The 19,488-nt window shown below is 36.9% G+C and overlaps 1 protein-coding gene across 12 annotated transcripts in view; it reads left to right on the plus strand.

Moving 5' to 3' along the window:
- The window catches only part of SLC4A4 (solute carrier family 4 member 4), a 149,897-nt gene that overhangs the window by 120,812 nt on the left and 9,597 nt on the right, over positions 1 to 19,488 (plus strand). For 6 of the 12 annotated variants that reach the window (XM_072117253.1, XM_072117267.1, XM_072117303.1 and 3 more), the window contains 10 exons: positions 75 to 346; positions 2,294 to 2,385; positions 2,813 to 3,004; positions 4,973 to 5,086; positions 6,610 to 6,771; positions 8,581 to 8,759; positions 9,505 to 9,577; positions 12,074 to 12,142; positions 13,839 to 14,012; positions 15,593 to 15,754. In XM_072117253.1, the coding sequence (XP_071973354.1) occupies positions 75 to 346; positions 2,294 to 2,385; positions 2,813 to 3,004; positions 4,973 to 5,086; positions 6,610 to 6,771; positions 8,581 to 8,759; positions 9,505 to 9,577; positions 12,074 to 12,142; positions 13,839 to 14,012; positions 15,593 to 15,754 (1,489 nt within the window). Of the gene's footprint in view, positions 1 to 74; positions 347 to 2,293; positions 2,386 to 2,812; positions 3,005 to 4,972; positions 5,087 to 6,609; positions 6,772 to 8,580; positions 8,760 to 9,504; positions 9,578 to 12,073; positions 12,143 to 13,838; positions 14,013 to 15,592; positions 15,755 to 18,879; positions 18,977 to 19,488 lie in introns of all 12 variants that reach the window. The other 6 variants (XM_072117275.1, XM_072117285.1, XM_072117330.1 and 3 more) reach the window with 2 other exon arrangements.

The following is a 19,488-nucleotide window of genomic DNA, read 5'->3' on the forward strand; positions in this document are numbered from 1 at the left end:
TCAGAGTACTATGGGCTTTTAGTAATTGTTAGTCTCCATATTATCACATGACTTCATTCCATTTCATTCTTCAGAGATAATGGCTTTGATTACTTGGAGTTCCGCTTATGGATTGGCCTGTGGTCAGCTTTCTTATGCCTCATCCTGGTGGCCACCGACGCTAGCTCGCTTGTCAAGTACTTCACACGCTTTACAGAAGAAGGATTTGCCTGTCTCATCAGCTTCATCTTTATTTACGATGCTTTTAAGAAGATGATCAAGTTTGCAGATTATTACCCCATTAACACTCATTACAAAGTGGGTGATGTCACGCTGTTTACTTGTGCTTGTCTCCCACCAGAACCAGGTAAGCATTAACACTGTATTTATTACTTAATGCTAAGTAGATTTATTCATCTACTGATGTTATACTGGTTACAATTATATACATTGTATACAAAATACTACTTTGTAAAAAAAAAAAAAAGTAGAGTAAAGTAAGCATAGTCCTTTCTTGTAATACAGTAAGAAAAGCTGGTCCAAACTGGGCCCAAATGATAGTTCTGTGTTTTTTTAGCCAGAGCACAAGAGTGCTTTATTTGTTCTTTATTTTATGCCTTCTAGAATCTAGAGGAACTGCATTTTCATGGAAGGACTATAGTTAGGGTCCAGATTGATCCTATAGAGAGAGTGGTCAACAATAAACACCTGAGCTGTTGGAGACTGTTGTAGAAATACACCACTAGTTCTCACAATATAATAGCTAAGGTAATCTGACAAAAAAGTACTATGCCAGCACCAGAATGGTCTGACTCTATAGTATGTCTCCCCTTCATTTAGTTAATTTCTGGTATCAAAGACACTATATTGCAAACATGTGCTGCATTTATGTAGGTGGCCGAATTGTTTCATTGAGAAATATTGTTATACATTGTCCTAGCTCATAGATTTCCCAGAGATACTGTATTTCTATGGAAAGTTTAGTTTGCTTTTATTTTTATTAGAAATAGGGGCATTTATGGTCTGCAAATGAAAGAAAGAATGTTTTGCTACCTCCAACATTTTCCAAAAAGAGGAGTAGCAAGGGCAGTGCCATAGGCCTCCACCATATTTACATTCAGACTAGCTTTTGGCATACATGAAAAATGAAATGTATTTCTACTTTGATTTTGCAATGTTTTTAGATAGTAGCATGGACTACCAGATCCTTCTAATTTAAAATTATTCTTAATCCCCCATTATGTCCCCCAATTTTGCAACTATAATAATGCATTAGAATGTAGGTTATTTTTGGTGCATAAATTGTTTGCATTTTCTCCAGTATTCTTATAAGGTATGAATTACGGTTAATTGTTCTACAGTAAAAAAGAGAACAATCCAGTTTTCCCGAATGATGGGAAAAAAAGATTTGTTCCATAACAAAACTAAGTTTGCATCGATCAAATAGGAGAAACTATTTAGAAACAGCAAACAATAGTCACTAAAAATGATGTGTTTACTATAATGTGGTTTCATAAAAGAAACAATTTACTAGTACATTCGGGCATTACACTTTACCATATTTATGAGAATCAAAATCTCTATTTATAATCCTGCTCTTCACAGTAAATATATTTTTTGTCTATGTGGTGTCTTAAAGGAACAATCTGGCTAAAACATGTGAGCTCTAATAAGTCTAGAGTAGCGCTTAAGGAGAAGGTACACATCACAGGGATTCACTAGTTGCTGTTCTCACAGATATGCCACTGTTTAATGGTGAACAAAAATAAAATACAGTTAAATATTATATCTGTATAATATCCTAAATGCTCCAACCAAAGAAGAAGATCTCATCTTCTTAGTATTTTGTGTGTAGGAGGTGACAACCTCATCACCTCTTGTTACTCTTGAGCTGAGCTCCGGGACAATTGAGATGTAGCTATTTACTCTACACACGGGAAAACTAACGATAAAGGCAGAATACACTGGAGGCATAACTCTGGTAATTACATATTCCTAGTGATAAGAAGACCTAAACAACAAGGTTTGGGTTTAGTACAGAACTTTGTGGCTTCAAGTCAGCTTCCCTCCACAATCGGTACTGGCATTGATCACCACGCAAATGCCACACAAAATAGTGGTGCTCAGCATTGGCCGCTTATTAGTGCCTGCATGTGCCTGTGGTAGTTTAAATGCCACTGGGAGCTTAGATTCTAATATTCTAAAGTTCTAAAATTGTAGTTTATGTGCTGCTTAAAGTGAGTTCCCAGTTATGGTTTATTAGTGATGATCTGTAGGAATATATATTAGATTTAAAGGACTCTTTTCTTTACAGTTAACAGCTCACTATTTAATGAGACCTCAGAATCACCATTCGACTTCCTTTCTACCACCCTTGCCACCACACTTGCCACCACAGAGGACCCAGTAAGTACTCCTACAGATTGCACCAGAACACTTTATGAAAAAAGGGAAGAAAACCAAACATCAGTTGACATTATTTGTACTCTTCCTTCACCCAGAAAGAAGACATTTCATATCCCTATCATAGCTCCCACATTAACTATAATAGTACACCCCAGCTTTTAATGTCCACTTTTTGCATGATCATTTGCATAAATTCTTAGGGACAAAGTTAGTTCATTGCTCTTTATTGAGCAAGAGAAAGAAATACTTTGAAGTGGAAGGATTTCCTATTAGGAATCAAAAGTACCCCATTTGGTCTGATAACCTGGAGGGGGACTATAACATTACAGCTAACTTTTAACCAAAGATCTTACAGTCAAACATATATTATGATGTGTACCTATTACATGTATAGCACATTATATAACTAATTTGTTTTATTTTGCAGCATCACAATGAAACTATTGTTTGGTCTTCTTTAACCAAGAAACAGTGTCTTAAGTATGGTGGCCAACTGGTTGGCAACAACTGCAAATATGTCCCTGATATCACCTTAATGTCCTTCATCCTGTTCTTTGGTACATATACATGCTCCATGGCTTTGAAGAAATTCAAAACCAGCCGCTATTTCCCAACCACAGTAAGTACAGTATCTTGCTACAGAAGTTCATAAAAGTATAAAGATAGGAGAATGTTAATAGTCAACTTCTCTGACTGCTGTCATCCTGACTTGGCAAGAAACAAAGTCTCAAAAGTTTAACTCAAATGCAGGTAATAAAAGAGGACAGAAAGAGTAGTTGTCACTTACCTACAGACAACTATTTTTTATACCTTTGGCCAAAACAATAAATATATAATAAAACTATTATAAAAGTAAAAAAATACTACTGTATCACGTTCCTCACAGTTGGTGTACCAAAGCAGAATGCTCCTGGGGCACATCAGTGTAACCTTTAATGACCACTGTGGAGAAGTTTGCATTTTTTATTTTATATTTTATTTATTTATGTTTATCTAAGTTTATTTATATTATATTTTAATTCATAAAATATATCTTCATAAAAGAAGCAATGCATACACATTCACAAAGAGAAAACTGGTTTCTGTGCAGAGCTGTGATTATTAGAAGTTGAAGGCCCAAAGCCTGAAGGTGTATCATGTTTGTCTTTGTATTATAGACATATCTCCCCAACTGTTTTTTGATACATACTTTACATCACCTTTTAATCTTTAGGAAGTTTTTGTTTTATAGAAATTAATGCATATATTGGTACAAAATAATCTTTAAAATAATAGGTCACAATTTACTCACGTGAACTAATATAAAAACGCTAGAAACCCTTGCTGTGCTCCAATTATCATGCTATAGTACAGTTCATAAAAAGTTGCAAAGAGAAACAGAGAAATACAGGTCATAAAAATATTGCTGATGCTGTTATGTTGCATGGAGGGACTTTTAGCTGTCACAAGAGATACATTTGTACAGTTGTAGCAACATTGGATCACATTTTAGGGTGCCCCCCTTCAGTTCTATTTACTAAATGTTTAATAAAATATGACTGAACATAACAATACTGCTGGACAGGACAGGGAATAAAGGCATAATTCACACTGCATGATTAAAGCCCTCAATTGGACAACCCCTTTTACTACATCTGAGACTCCCTTCAATGGATAATAAAGTATGGATAATACTGGTTGACCTGCTCTAACTATGTGTTACATTTTTGACCACTCATTTGAATGGTTGGCTTTTAATACTATGCACCATGCGCCACAATACAAACCTTGTTCCACTATTGTCCGTTCACCTGAGGCTTCAAAAGACACAAAAATTTCAATCTGACGGAGTTCTGCTAGAAGTGCATATAATAATTGGCTCTCTATCTCCGTTAGTCCCTTGAATTCTAATTTGTATGCACAGACCGCTAACAATGGCTTTCCCTCTAATGAGCGAGACCCTTTTAAATTGCATCGGTTCCTTCTTTGTGTGTGATCCAGAAAGCGATACCACAGTTTTGCCGGGCGGAAATATATGTAATCACCCAGAGCTCAGGAGAGCTGGTGAAACAAAGCCTGCCTACAGACGTTACTTGTAGCCAGTTAATTAAAGTATCAGGTAATAGAAGGTTCACTCAGGCAAATTCTTCCCAAAATCAAACTTTTACTTTTGAGGTCAGTTAAATAGAAGCGTTGTTATGAGAAGAAGTGAAAGGAAAGAGAATGTTCTACATTTACTGCAACAACATGACTTCCCATTGAGCTCATATTTTCTTTAATAATATATAATATATTTAACATTCAGGAAAATATGCAGTGGTATCCAATGTTACTATAACAGCATTAGTCTATGAAGTACATTCAAAACAAAGTTTAAAACAGATATACTTGTAATGACTTGTATTAAAATCATTATTGCTAAGTTAGACATTTTACATATCAGACATTATAGATCTGTAGAAAGCCTCGTGTATACTGTAGCTGTTCAGTGCAGATTTCACATCTGTATCACAAATAGTGTAATCTGTGAAAATCAGCAAGTCTTTTTTTTTCTTCTTGTTTTTATGCATGAATAAACACAAAACCTTGAATTTCTCTTTGATTCCAGGCTAGAAAGCTCATCAGTGACTTTGCTATCATTCTATCCATTTTGATCTTCTGTGGAATCGATGCCCTTGTTGCAGTTGATACACCAAAGCTTATTGTTCCAAGTGAATTTAAGGTAAGTAGTATATCTAATTGTTGAATATTATGGCATATATAAAATACAGTCTATATCAAACGTCCATATAAATGGACATAAACAAGTTGGCTTGAGATGGGATCGCCGAGGAGGCCACAGATATACAACGATATGTGTGGGGCAACTTGCTTCCCCACTTTATGGCTGGTGACATAATCTCTTAGTATTACAACTTTTTGATGATGCATTCACACTTTATTGATGTGGTGTGTTGTTTATTTGTCTGCACTTGGGCTTAAACCCAAAACAGAACCTGCCCCCCAAAATAAATACTTAAAGGGGTATTCTAGTCTGGGCATTCATATTCTTTTTCATTAATCTGCCATATATAAACATTTCTGCAATAAGATGTTATTTAAAAAAATGTACCTGTGTGAAGATAATTTCTCATAAATGTAATCATATGGTCCTTTGAAAACAAGACTAACTCCTTGGATAAGACCACCTGTGCTGGAGGGATTGAACAAAGACACAAAGGGTGTTTGTATATGAAATGTCCGGGATTTACTGCATGTCCCACAGCCGTCCTGTGGTAACGATTGCTGAATCCAAGCGGTCAGGCAGGACTCAATAGCGCATGTCTGGCCATAGCTGCTAAAATTTGAGGTGGTCATATCCGAGGAAGCTATCTCGTTTCTCAGGGACAACATCACTACATTTATGAGAAATTATCTTCAAAGAGGAACATTTTTTAATAATATCCAATTGAAGAACTGTTTACATATGGCAAATGAATTAAATTAAATGTAATGCTCAGATGGGAATACCCCTTTAATTAAAAACGCTAATTAAAAAGCACTGCCCTTATCCCTAAATGGTTTATTTCCATAACTGCAGTGTTAAAAATCAGTTTGTGATGGGGTATATGCTGTGCTCACTGCACTGCCCTGCCTGTCTAGTCCAAATTGACATGTCCCAGTGCTTGGACATGCTGATGTTTGGAACACTGAGAGAGGGCTTTGTTACTTCATTGGGCATTTTATGTGACTAAGGTGATGTCATTTAAAGCCCTGTTACATTTCCAATGTCTATTCCGTGTATGTATCTGATCACATGAAGTCACAGCAGCCTCCATGGAGGCATGGGGAAGAGTAGAAATCCATAGAGGCATGCTCTTTCATGTGATCAGATACATGGGGTAGTCGTCACAAACATTATAGGTTAAAGGACCTAAGATGACATCACCCTGGTCACATGACATGCTGGTCAAGCAGGACACTCCTCCTCTTATGGCAGGTAATATAAGATAAAGTTGATTTATGGGAATGTAAGGGAAACGATTTTTAGCTAAATGAAGGCAGTTAGTTAATAGGACTCTATCCTGTAGTGTGGAAATAAGTTGATTGAGAGTTTAGTTGATTGAGAGGTTCATCAAACTTCTTTGTGATGACACAAATTGTGCATTAAAAATTGGTCTTCTGTGGTGTGTAGAGCCTTCTTAATATAATATATCCTATCTGACATAATCTCTGACTTGTCTATCATGTTATTTTCTATTCTAGCCAACAAGTCCTAACAGAGGTTGGTTTGTGCCCCCATTTGGAGGAAACCCTTGGTGGGTCTACTTGGCTGCAGCTCTTCCAGCTCTCCTTGTCACCATTTTGATCTTCATGGACCAACAGATTACAGGTGTCATTGTCAACAGGAAGGAACACAAACTTAAGGTTTGTTTACCAAGATTGGCGAACTACATTCCTCAATGACATTTCCACACATCTTTATTAGAGAGAGCTGAAACATTCATGACAGTGCTACAGACACCATTTACTTATTTATGCCCGGACACCATACTGTTTCCATGCTCACAGTAGGGTAGTATTACTGGAGATTTCACCAGTAGTTTGCAATTCCATCCTCAGCTTTGGCTTGACTACTAGTAGTTCTTATTTCATGTACTTAAAACTAGGCGGCATAAGGTAAAGGGAACAATGAGGTGTTTGTCCCTTGCTCTTAAATACAAATTGCTGCATAGTGAAGGGCTGGTGATGAGAGGCATCTTAGTGTATAGCGATTTATAGATGTTTTATTGATTAACCCCTTCCTGACCGAGGGTCATTGCCTGAATGACCATGTGAATTTTCGCAGTTCTGTTACGCTCTTTTTAAAATGACTAGTTGAAAAAGTTTTACAGAACTTTAACTTCATAGGATAGTTTTATTAATTACATTTTTTTTTCCTTTATTAAAATAACACCTACATCTTCAGAGCCCTGGCACCTAGACCCAAAAATCTGGTGCCATATTAAAGAGTAGAAACTCCCCTTCAATTGTCAATTTGTAATGGTTGGGAAAACCAAAAATCAAATATTGTTACTGGTTCTGTGAAGCATCCATATACAATCCTATTATAAAATTCGAATCATATCGTATTAAAGGGGAGATTCTTCTTTTTAATATGACACCTAGATTGTTTTTGTAGTTGCCAGGGTTCAGGAGATATAGCTGTTTGAATTGGCCGCTATCAAGACGTTTATAAACATTTTCTTTCTACATAGGATGCATATAAGAAGTAGTAAACAAGGTAGTTATATGTAAAATATTAAATGAAAAACTGATAGATGCATCTTTTTAGTGCAAACTGATTGCATGTGTATTTATAAAGTTTTGCACTATAACTGATGCAACACAAACTTCTGCACCAAAAGGGGTTTTCCGGTGCACAATTGGGCCATGCATCACATTTATCATGCAGAATTATGTCGCACACCCAATATTGAAGGTGCACCAAAAAATAGTTATTGCACTCTGTTGGAGCAGTGCAGGGGGCACCAGATTCATGAAGTACGGGCACCACAATTCTTTAATCCGTTGCACACTGCAATCTCTAGCAATATACAGTATTTCTTCATTATGGGGCTTTAGTATACATAATGTACCTTTTAAGGTTTGTCCCTTTAATTGTGCTCAGTAAAATGCATATGAATATGGGGGTATAACATTCTGGTTAGAAATGTTTTAAGGGACTTCACCCTAATTTTTCCAAGTCTATTTTTGTAGGTTACCAAATACTTTAAAGATAATAAACAGATATGTCCATGTGTCTTAGTCATTGTTCACAAAGCACAGCAGTAACGCTAGCAGTCATGCTGAGCTATAGAAAGGTAGATTGTCTTGGGGCAGCAGTGTGGAACTGACATGGTGTATTCTCAGTATACAGGAAGATGTATCCAGATCACTTTCCAGGTCATTTACTCCATGTAGCCCTTTGAAGAAATCCATAAGATAAAGAGTAATTCAGGGCCACCCATCATTATTCAGCTTCTTTCTTCCGTTCAACTGAGATTATATTGTGGATAATGTTACCCACTATTTCCTTAATACTCAAATTTCCTTCTACTCTGTATTATTATATCACAGCAATAATATATTAAGGAAACAATGGTTGTATGGGTTCAAGACCCTCTGTCACAACATGACCCTACAAAATTGACTGGTCTGGATGTATATTTTGTATGACTTTTTTCTCTTTTGTAGAAAGGAGCAGGATATCACTTGGATCTGTTTTGGGTAGCGGTCCTCATGATCATATGCTCTTTTATGGCTCTCCCCTGGTATGTAGCCGCAACTGTCATCTCCATTGCTCATATCGACAGCTTGAAAATGGAAACTGAGACATCTGCTCCCGGAGAGCAACCTAAGTTTTTGGGTGTAAGGTAAGGCCCATAATTACTACTAAGTTGTTATTTTGTACCAAAAGACCCAAATATTAAATCACTGCAGCCAGCAGTCTGAAAGTATTGTTTGTTTTGGAATTGAACTGGAAGTATAACCAAACCAAATATCTGTTACCAATACAAGGCAATATGATCATACACTGTGCTGCCTGTTTAAGGTGTTGCTTGTTGACAGATACATACCATACACATCGTGCCAGACATAGTTTTTTATGAACTCATTTACTGCAGGACCCTCTCTCCTGCCTCCTCTCCTTGTGCATCTGTGTGGTTTTACCTAGAATACATCTATAACAAGTATAGACAATGGTTTATGGACCACAATTCAAACTTTTAGCCTGCAGTAAATAAAACCTTAAAGAGGTTGGCCACTTACACTAGGGTCATTCACATTATACTTACCCTATTAACCTGAAGTAGGTTTAAAGCTCATCTGTCACCAAGAATGTCATTATTAGCTGGTGACAGGTTCCAATAGCCTATGCTATATTGATTTTAAAAATGGCTTTGTCAGTAATCTGAATAATTTTAGTACATTATAATAGTTTAATTTGAATTACCTTCAGCTTATGATTGTACCTCCTCTTATAATTGTAACACTTATATCTTGATTCACATGCAAAGAAAAGGTTGTTTATAAAAGTTAAATTTGATATGTTTAACAAGTTAAACATTTTACAACAGTATGTAACATATAATATATCCATACGTTTTTTGACTGTAGGGAACAAAGAGTCACTGGAATTATGGTGTTCATACTGACTGGTGTATCTGTTTTCATGGCACCCATATTGAAGGTAAAGATATAAGAAACACGATGACTAGATATAAAATAACAAAAAGCTAAGGATATTTGTACTTTGTTGCATATAATGCATATAATGAGATGTGTGTTAACAGTAAATCAGGGATTGGTTTAATTGTCATCTCTAAGTATTATCTGTGCATTTACAAAAGTGCCTTAAAATATATCCCTTCCATAAGACTCAATACCTGATTCTCGCATTGTGTGATGTGCAGTATCTACCTGCTTTGTATTCTGCTTCATCAGTTTTGTAACCCTTGAGAACTGCCTGTTCTAGCCATGTTTGCCTTCATGCAGAGGAATGCTGACTTAACCTGGAACATTAGGGTGTTTCTTAGATATTGTGTATCATTTCTTGTGCTCTGTATATGTTACACTATGTACCTATGAGCACAGCAGGCCTCTCGCTATTATGCAGTGTGAGTATAACATTAATTTTCTGTAGAATCATATTATACTAGATTTTACCACCTCTTATGAATAAAATCCAGGACCCTCATAAAGATCTCTAAACATTGTTTGTGTCCTATTATCAAGTCATGTATAGATTGGCAAAACATATTTAGTATACTATGTATGAGCTGGTAAGAGGCATGGGCCTTATAAACACAGTATGGCAGTAATGTTATAGTAGATACATGAACATTGCAGAGAAGACAGGCAAGTTATGATATGACATGCAGTCCTAAATTTACATTCACAGAAATCTCCAAAAAGTGGTATATGTACTTATATGTACTATAAAACATCAAGGGGTATTTCTATCTGAGATATTCATATTATATCAAAGGTACATGTTACCGTGATGTCTGATACTCATCTCATCAGGTATTGGGGATGCTTATGACCACATTTGTACTGCACGGCAGAGTTCTTTTTACTATTCCAGTTATTTGCAATTATGATCCCATAATCTGACACACGCATGGCTATCTACCCACCTCAGCTCTTTTCTGGAGTACTGTGCTACACAGGAGTCAGTCAGGAGATCCTCATTGCTGTCCCACTCCTACATGCTAGTCCCTTTTGAAATTAGATATACATGTGAACATTTGGATAGGGGTTAAACAAAACAGCATTTTGGGGATACATTCAAAAATGATGTGTTAGAAATCATTTGGGGTCCAAAATCACTTACATATATTAATAACTTACTTATCACTTATGACTTTGCTTACTTTGTATCTTGATAACCTCTTTACAAGTATAATGATGTAAATTTCTGGAAATATGTGAGCTTGTAATATAGTTAAAAAATAGTTTTCTAAAGTTTTAAAGTCAGACTTCGAGTGTATAGTCACTGCCACCTAGTGGCAAACTGATTGTACAAAAGAAATGACCAAACGTTCAATCTTTCAAAGCCTAGCATTCTCCTTATATTACCGAGAGTTTTGGCACTAAAATACTTCATTTACTACTAGTAAACATCATTATCAGCTCCTGACTCAAGCACTATACAGCTTTGTTGTCAAGGTCACAAGGATTTGGCAAGTGGATTAATTAACTTGTTGTGCAAAGTAATTTCTGCTCCAGTCGGGAGTTAGTGATCTCACTGAGTTGCAGGGAGCAATAACTTCATGCCTTGAAAATGAGATCTTGCCCATCAAAGGCTAAACTTTAAGAACTTATTAAAGTGTTTAGCTCTGTGATTGTGTGGCCCTTCACCTTTTCAGTGTTAAATACTGGAGGAAAAAAAATAAGAGAGAGAGCTGCAAACCTCATGTTTAGGGGTAATTCATTTGTTTATGTAGTTAGACGTGTTGTGCTGGTGTTGTGCTTTCATGACACTTTCTTTATGTATATAAACAGTTGCTTCTACTTAAGTATACATTGGACTACATAGATTTGTGTGTGAATTCAGGGCAGTACAAACTAAACATCCATGGCTAAAATCTGAATCTCATTTATAAATCAATGGCAAATTAGTTAGCATCTATAGAAGTAATAATATACCAAACTTTATTCCAAAGTTATAATTTAGGTTAGGCACTTTGATATTGTCAGTAAATTTTCTTGTATATTATACTGAATGTACTTATGCATGATTATTTGCACTAAACAATATCATCAGATTTGATGGCATTTTAGCAGTACAATCATACAACATATCTGTGGTAGTGCAGTCATAATCACCGGTACTATTATATTATACTATTATATGCTTCACTTTCGGAGCAGCCAATTACAGGCCAATACTGACAGCCAAAGGAACTCCAGACAGACTGTTTGACAGCTTCATTACCTATTCAATGCTGTAGATACCAGCCCGGTTATGGGTCTAATGTCTCCTGCTGAAATGATGCTGTGAGGAGTAGACATGGAGCTGGGCTGGAATCCTAGGCATCATGGCACCATGGATGTTCCTGGAAATGCCACCATGACTGTCTGAATTGTCTCTGAATATTAATGATTTTTTTTTACATTTTATACACCAATATTTTCTGTTAGTTGTATTAACATTTATTGGGGTATCTTTCTATTTTTCTAGTTTATTCCTATGCCTGTTCTGTATGGAGTCTTCTTGTACATGGGAGTAGCATCCCTCAATGGAGTACAGGTATGAAAATAAATCACTGTAGCATGTAAGCATACTTTGCATTGATATCCTAGATGTCTAGAAGTTTTTAGGATCTCTCATTTCTGTCATGGCTTTGACCATAGCAGCTGCGAAGAGAGTGTTATTTCGTTCTAGATAATCTCTTGCGTAACTGTTCTGCTAAAACATTCCCTGAGATAAATGGGTCCAAAGAGAGGAAATTTGATAAAATAAAAACTACCACTAATATATGCATTGGTTTAATCTCCGCCACTTCCAGCGATGCTGTCCCAGTCCCACCTTCTGGGCTCTTCTAAAGTGAAGAGTGTTTATAATACAAAGCCATGTACAATGTTAGGTAGCAGTCATGTAGGTCTGTGTAATCATACTTTTGTATGTGTTGTAAGTAGCAGCAGGACTGTAAAAAAGGCATTTATATCATAGGATTGTAGATGGAATTGGAGCAGTCTGGTTCACTGAGATCTCTTCACTGAACAAAGCACAAACCCCTTTCCCCAAGTAACTGCTGTACTATTCAAACAGAAGCCTGTTACAAGAAATGAGTTGTGCTGCAGAACAGTGACAGGATCTCACAAAATGGTGCACCAGGACTCTCTGAATCTATCTACAATCCTGGAATATTAATTATTTTTTACAGTGCTGCTGCTACTAACAACACACACAAAGGTTTGGTTTCACAGATCTCCCAGACTGCTACCTAACACTGTCTGCTTCTTTGTGTGATCAGCATTGCTGACAGATTCCTATAATTTAACTGCAGCAATTATGTAGTTATGACATCTCTATGTCACCACTGCAGACAATCACAAGTCTTGAGTATTTATGTTTCAAAAAACTTCTTTAGGATATGTCTACTTCAGTATATAACCAGAAATGTTGTATATTTTCAGCCCTGGACTGAAATTGTTTATATGTACAACTTAACATCTAAACTTCATCAAAGAAATGCTTGATTTGCATTGCAAAACATAAAAAATATGATTTGCGATTTAGTTGCAAAATATACATTTTTGTAGCATGTGGTTGAAATACAGGTAAAAGTGACCTTGTCTATTATCCCTCTGTCCCTCATCCTGTGCATTGCCAAATGTGAAATATCTACTAAAATCCTGCAATGCCTACATTTCCATATGGTAGTAGAAAGCCCACTCCAAAGTTCAATTTGTGCTACAGTTTTTCCCCATAGCATATACTACGGCACATCACAGTTAATCTACCACCCAAACGTACCATGGGAATTAAGCCGCAATGTCCACAGACCTATTTTTACCCATAGCTGGTGCTCCTGTAAGCTTTCTCTATAGCTGTTTTATGACTTGCTTTAATAATTTTAAACTTTGCAGAAACTAACTAGAGGTAATTCTTCACAGTTTTTCCCCATTCTTTTATTTACTTCTGACTTTATCACCTTGTTTTCTTTTTGGAGCTATAAAAGGAGTAAAATTGGGTAATAAACAAAAATAATTTGCCTGAAGTGCAGGTTTAATGGGTCTGTCTACACCGATAATGCAAGAAATCTGAAAAATTTGTATAGTTAATAAAATGAAGTCATGAAGATCCCAGATCTGTGAGAATATTTCTGAAAACCAACATAATGTCCATAACAAAACTTCATACATTTATTATCTGAAAAAAAGGTTTGCTGGACTTGGGCTGAGCTGCTACTTACCATACAATGTTCTATTCCTTTTTCTAGTTCATGGACCGCCTGAAGCTACTCTTGATGCCTGCAAAGCATCAGCCAGACTTCATTTATTTACGCCATGTTCCTTTGCGAAGGGTGCATCTATTCACTTTTATTCAGATCGTATGTCTGGCCCTGCTCTGGATTCTGAAATCTACGGTTGCCGCTATAATATTCCCAGTTATGGTAGGTATTACAGGAAGGTTGGATTTTTCTTTTGTATAGATTCATTACAAATAGGTTTGGAGTGGGCTCATGAGAATGTGGGAATGGTTGCACACAGGCCTGGTCGAGTTTGACATTATGCTTAATGATGCCTTGTTAGGCAGTATGAGAATAGTAATAGACATGGGCCCACATTTATCAAAAACAAGGCAAACTGTACTATGTGTAGTTTGCCTGTGAAGTGTGCAGATATTCATGATTTGTGGCGCCTGTTTTTCATGAATCCGCCGCCCCCTTCACTGCATCGACAGAGTGCAGCAACTTTTTTTTTTGCCGCACCTTTAACATAGGATGTGCGACACAATTCAAAATTCTGTCGGACACTGCATGATAAATGTGGCGCACAGTCCGACCGTGCACCGGAACGCCTTCGGGAATAGTGCTGCCGCAACACATATTGGTTGCACTCAGGCTTGCCAGGGATCTGACATTATGATGCCTGGTTAGACAGTATGAGAATAGTATGAGACAGTATGTGGGATTGGTAGGATCTGACACTACGCTTAATGATGCCTTATTAGGCGGTATGAGAATAGTATGAGACAGTATGTGGGATTGGTAGGATCTGACACTACGCTTAATGATGCCTTATTAGGCGGTATGAGAATAGTATGAGACAGTATGTGGGATTGGTAGGATCTGACACTACGCTTAATGATGCCTTATTAGGCGGTATGAGAGTAGTATGAGACAGTATGTGGGATTGGTAGGATCTGACATTACGCTTAATAATGCCTTGTTAGGCAGTATGAGAGTACAATGAGACAATGGGGGGCATTTATTAATTCTGTTGCAACCTCGACAGTCGGCATCTGAAATCAGACTACTGAAAGCATAGCCCGATGTATTGAAGTAGTGCACGGCTGTAAGTAATTAATGCGCAGACAGAACTAATCAGTCGGGCACCATAAAAATGCCGACACAAATGAGATGTGCGCCAACATTTTACCTGGACTGCGCCTGTTTTTTTTAAATTTTGATTTCAGACCATTTTTTTCCTAGTCTGTATTGCACCAAAAAATATTGCGGCAAAAATTGTATTAGAGTCAGGTTTGTCGGAAAAAGCTATTCTTTCAGGCGCAATCTCATTATAAATGATCCGCAACCATTATGAGCCCAAAAAATTGGAAAACCCGACATTATTCTGGCTCAGATACGATAATACATCTGCCCCAGTATGTGGGATTGGTTGCACACAGACCTAGTAGGAATGGACCTTTGGTTTAAGAATGCCTTCTATTGGTGCCTCCTCTGTATAGTGTACATTATAGTGCCCAGATAATATTTCAGTGTAATAACATACCGACATTGTCAAAAAGTGCCCATATACACTACAAACTATTGTTTTTATGCTGAAAATTTGCAGATTTACCATTAACAACCAAATACATAATCTGCCGTGCTTTCCGGCCAGCCAGATACATACCATGTATATTTGGACAATAGCCTCCCTATAGATGTGGAAAATGTTAGAAAGACTGCCAGTCACTGATTTTTAGAAATGCATTTAAAATTCTTACCATAATATTTCCCTCTTGCAGATCTTAGCTCTTGTAGCGGTGAGGAAAGCCATGGACTACCTCTTCTCTCAGCATGACCTTAGCTTCCTAGATGATGTGATACCTGAGAAAGACAAGAAGAAGAAGGAAGATGAAAAGAAAAAGAAAAAGAAGAAGGGAAGCGTGGACAGTGACAATGAAGATGTAAGATTTTTTTTTCTTTCATTACATTAGGCCTTTTTTCCTCCTTTTAGAAAAAGATCAAAGTTACTTTAATGTGCAATTTGTATTTATGGCTGCAGAGTGTAAGTTGGCTGCAAGTGTCAATTGCTTTTCCTTTATAGGGAGTTCTTGAAGACTGGACTAAGTACTTTGTCAAAACCCCAACTTTTGGGAATAGAAAGTTTGCTTATGAAATGTGGTCACACACAGTGAGCGACCTATTTTGCGTGACTCTTGTATTAAAGCCCTTCTACCACCAAGATCCAGAATTGTAAAGCAAGCACACTGACATACTGGTGAGTGCCCCCTTTTTCCAGATCCACTCTTTAAGCTTTCTATGCCTTTGTTTTGAACAAAGAAGGCTTTAAAATGTATGCAGATGAGCATGAGGGGCCCCAGGCCCCATTAACATCTATGGTGACTGGAGCCCCTCGGGTTAATTAGCATAAATTTTAAAACCTTTTTATGTAAAATCCAGGGCATAAGAAGCTAAGAGAAGAGCATATCCTGGCAAAGGGGGCACACACCCGCATGTAAGTGTGCTTGGTTTACAATACTAGTGGTAGATGAAAGATAATCCTTCATATAAGTGTCATGAAGCACACTTCACATTAGCCTCACTGTAGTAAAATAGACTATAATGACCACAGTCCATTACGTTATACACATTAGCTACTCCAGAATACAGAATGACAATGTCAACCCTTTTGATGATTATGAGATTTGAAATGGCATTTCGATGCCTTGTATTATAATCCCAGCTTAACTTTTAAGCTTAGTATATGTGTCTGTCCATAGTGGGGCATGAGAACTAATCTTCATGTTTGCATCTTAGTAATGAACTCTAGCTTGCTAATGAAAGTATTAGATGGGATAATCTAACTTAATGGACACGCCATAAATGTTTTTCAGGTTTATGAATAGTTTTCTGATCTCAAATTCAATCAATTTTGCTGCTGTTACATTCAGTTCTTTGCTATGCAAATCAGATGATATTAAAGTGCTGTCAATGAAGTTTATGAAAGTCCCGGTAATCCCAGATGTTTAAGTAAATCACTTTCATTCTGGACTGTCAGCAGTACATAGAGAACTCGGTAACGGCGTGATGCTGGGCACTTGAAAGCATTTCTGGCAGTTATGATTTCTGGTCTTATATGTGACAGATACTTAGAGAATTCCGTGTATCCTTTTCATCACTCGCTGGCAATAGCAAATACATTTTTCTGTGTCTTATATACTATCACTGTGCTTGGTTACACAGAGCTTTTAGTCAGACATGCTTGTAGCTGAGACTGGGGCCCTTTGTTCATGGCAAAGTGGCTTGTTGTTACAGGCAAACCCAACAGTCTCCATCTCCAGATGCCACGGGGGAATTTATTAAGACTGGGGTAAAGAATGCCAATATTAACTTTCTCTCTGCCACACCCAATGAAATTTAATTCAGATTTCAGATGTAGGCTATGCTGGTTTTCCATTGAAGACTATGTTGAATAGAGGGCCAGGGTTTTGTATGTCCGATCCCTGCCCCTTCAAGCAAGTGGAGTGGGGGGTAGAAAAAAATATCAGAAATTAGGTTTTTTAGAATGCCCTTTCCACCAGAAAACTGTCAAACAAGTCATGTTTGATTCTCCAAATATATTTGTCCGCTAGCAGAACATTCTGAAACGTAATGCTATCAAACTTTGTCTATATTCTGTACCTAGACATTTTGCGTAAGACCTCAGCTACTTATATTATTTTACTACTCAAGTGCCTGTTTTCAGGTACAAACTGCCTTGTCGACCTTTAAGACAGAAAATATGTAGATAATGAGTTCTTAGAAAGATGTATCTTGAGAAATAAGTAGAAATCATAAGACATGAATAGAATACTTTATTCATATCTATTCAACAGCTTCCAAGTATTCTGGGCATTGGTAGGTATCATTGGTTTAATAAAAGAAATAATTGGAGTTTTTTGACAAATAAAACATGTATCCATTCCACAAAAGAAGCGTAACTGACAAAAGGTAACAGACATAGAACTCCTGTTGTCCCTCATAAAATACAAAGCTATCAAATAAAACCCTGATTGAACAAGTGTGATTTATGGCCCTGCTGCTGTGTTGTTCGTGAGAAGGCCAAGGCCAGACTATGGCTGTGGATAAGACAAGATATGAAGATCTGATACATGCTACTTTTATGTAGCTCTGTTATAGATGTTGTTGTGGAAACTTATGCTTAAAGAATTTTTACTCTTTATTACCTGGAAGAAGTGCATTGTCCTCAAAGAGAAGTAAAGTCATCCACCTCCTTCAACTTGCTGGTTTGTTTCATGGTTTGTCCGTGGTGGTCAATGCTGCAGAAGATGAATACCATTCTTGTAGCTTCATGCTGTTTACTGTATTAGTTGTAGAGCTGACAATCAAATCAATTGTTCTCACATCTTTATTTCATAGTGAGAAATGGATCAACTTTTAGTAGACACCATTTGCAATGCTCGTCCTCTGGGGAGTAAACTATTAAAGAATGTTGCAATCCAACATACTTGATGCCACCTAAGAACATTTTGTATTGGGCAAATACAAGAAACTACAAAAGTAGTTCTAAATAATTGGCTCAAGTCATGGTGCAAATAGTAATCTGTGATTGCACCTTTATTGCAGCATAAAAGATGTTTCTTGGCCGCTTCACCACATAAACAGAATAATGTGCTGGCAACAAATGCAAAATGTATGAGAATGAATGATTTGGTAGTCCCATAAAGTGTCCTTTGTCACTGATCACTACAAGGCTTGGTTGGCTGACCCTTACACCAATGGCAGTTTGGTCATCATGTGAGCTTTTGCCTTTTACTTGTCAAGGCTTATTTTGTAAATATCTTTCTCTTTGGAAGTATGCTTTCTTTATATATTTTTCTTAGGATCTAATGAAAGCTTATTCTAAGGAAAAAAAGAATTTATGGTATTCTAATTGTTAGACAAACTGTTACTATCCATGTGCATTATCTGAACAGGAAAACTTTGTCTTCCATTGAGAGCTGCCTGTACCTGAACAAGAAGACTGATCTAGTCGCCACAGCGAAGTAACAATATTTGTTCTAAGAATTGTTGCACATTTCTTTCACAGTCTGACATCCCTTATTCTGAAAAAGTCCCCAGTATTAAAATCCCAATGGACATCATGGAACAGGAACCATTCCTTTCTGATAGCAAACCTGGTGAGAGTGAGTAGATCTAACCACTTGCATGCCACTCATGAGCAGTTCTTCCCACAAAATCACTTTCTCATCTCAACTTCTAACCACCATTTGTCTTCATGCTTCCACTAAAGATTTTGCCTGCACTTCTAATTTCCTCTTTGGCTGTGTTATTCTCAAAGTTCCTATGTAAAACCTATTAACCAAATACTGTGTAAGGGTTTATAGCATGTCAAGCTGTGCTTATTAAGACTTGTGGGATTCCATTAAAGATTGCCTTTTTTTCAGATTAGTCAATGGAAGAATACAGTACACTACGGTCTTTATTCCTATACATAGACTAGCCTAGAGGATTGCACTTCATTATTAGCTCCACATTTTGGCATTTTCACATACACAATATATTCTATTACAGATACAAAATAAATACAATAAGTACAATATATAATTAACATGTGGAAGGTTCCAAAAAGTTGGATCTCTTAGAGACCAAAGAAGAACAACCAAAGAACCTTTATCATTGTGATACTGATACTTCA

Source organism: Engystomops pustulosus, chromosome 1 (genome assembly GCF_040894005.1).
Source record: "Engystomops pustulosus chromosome 1, aEngPut4.maternal, whole genome shotgun sequence".
NCBI lineage: Eukaryota > Metazoa > Chordata > Amphibia > Anura > Leptodactylidae > Engystomops > Engystomops pustulosus.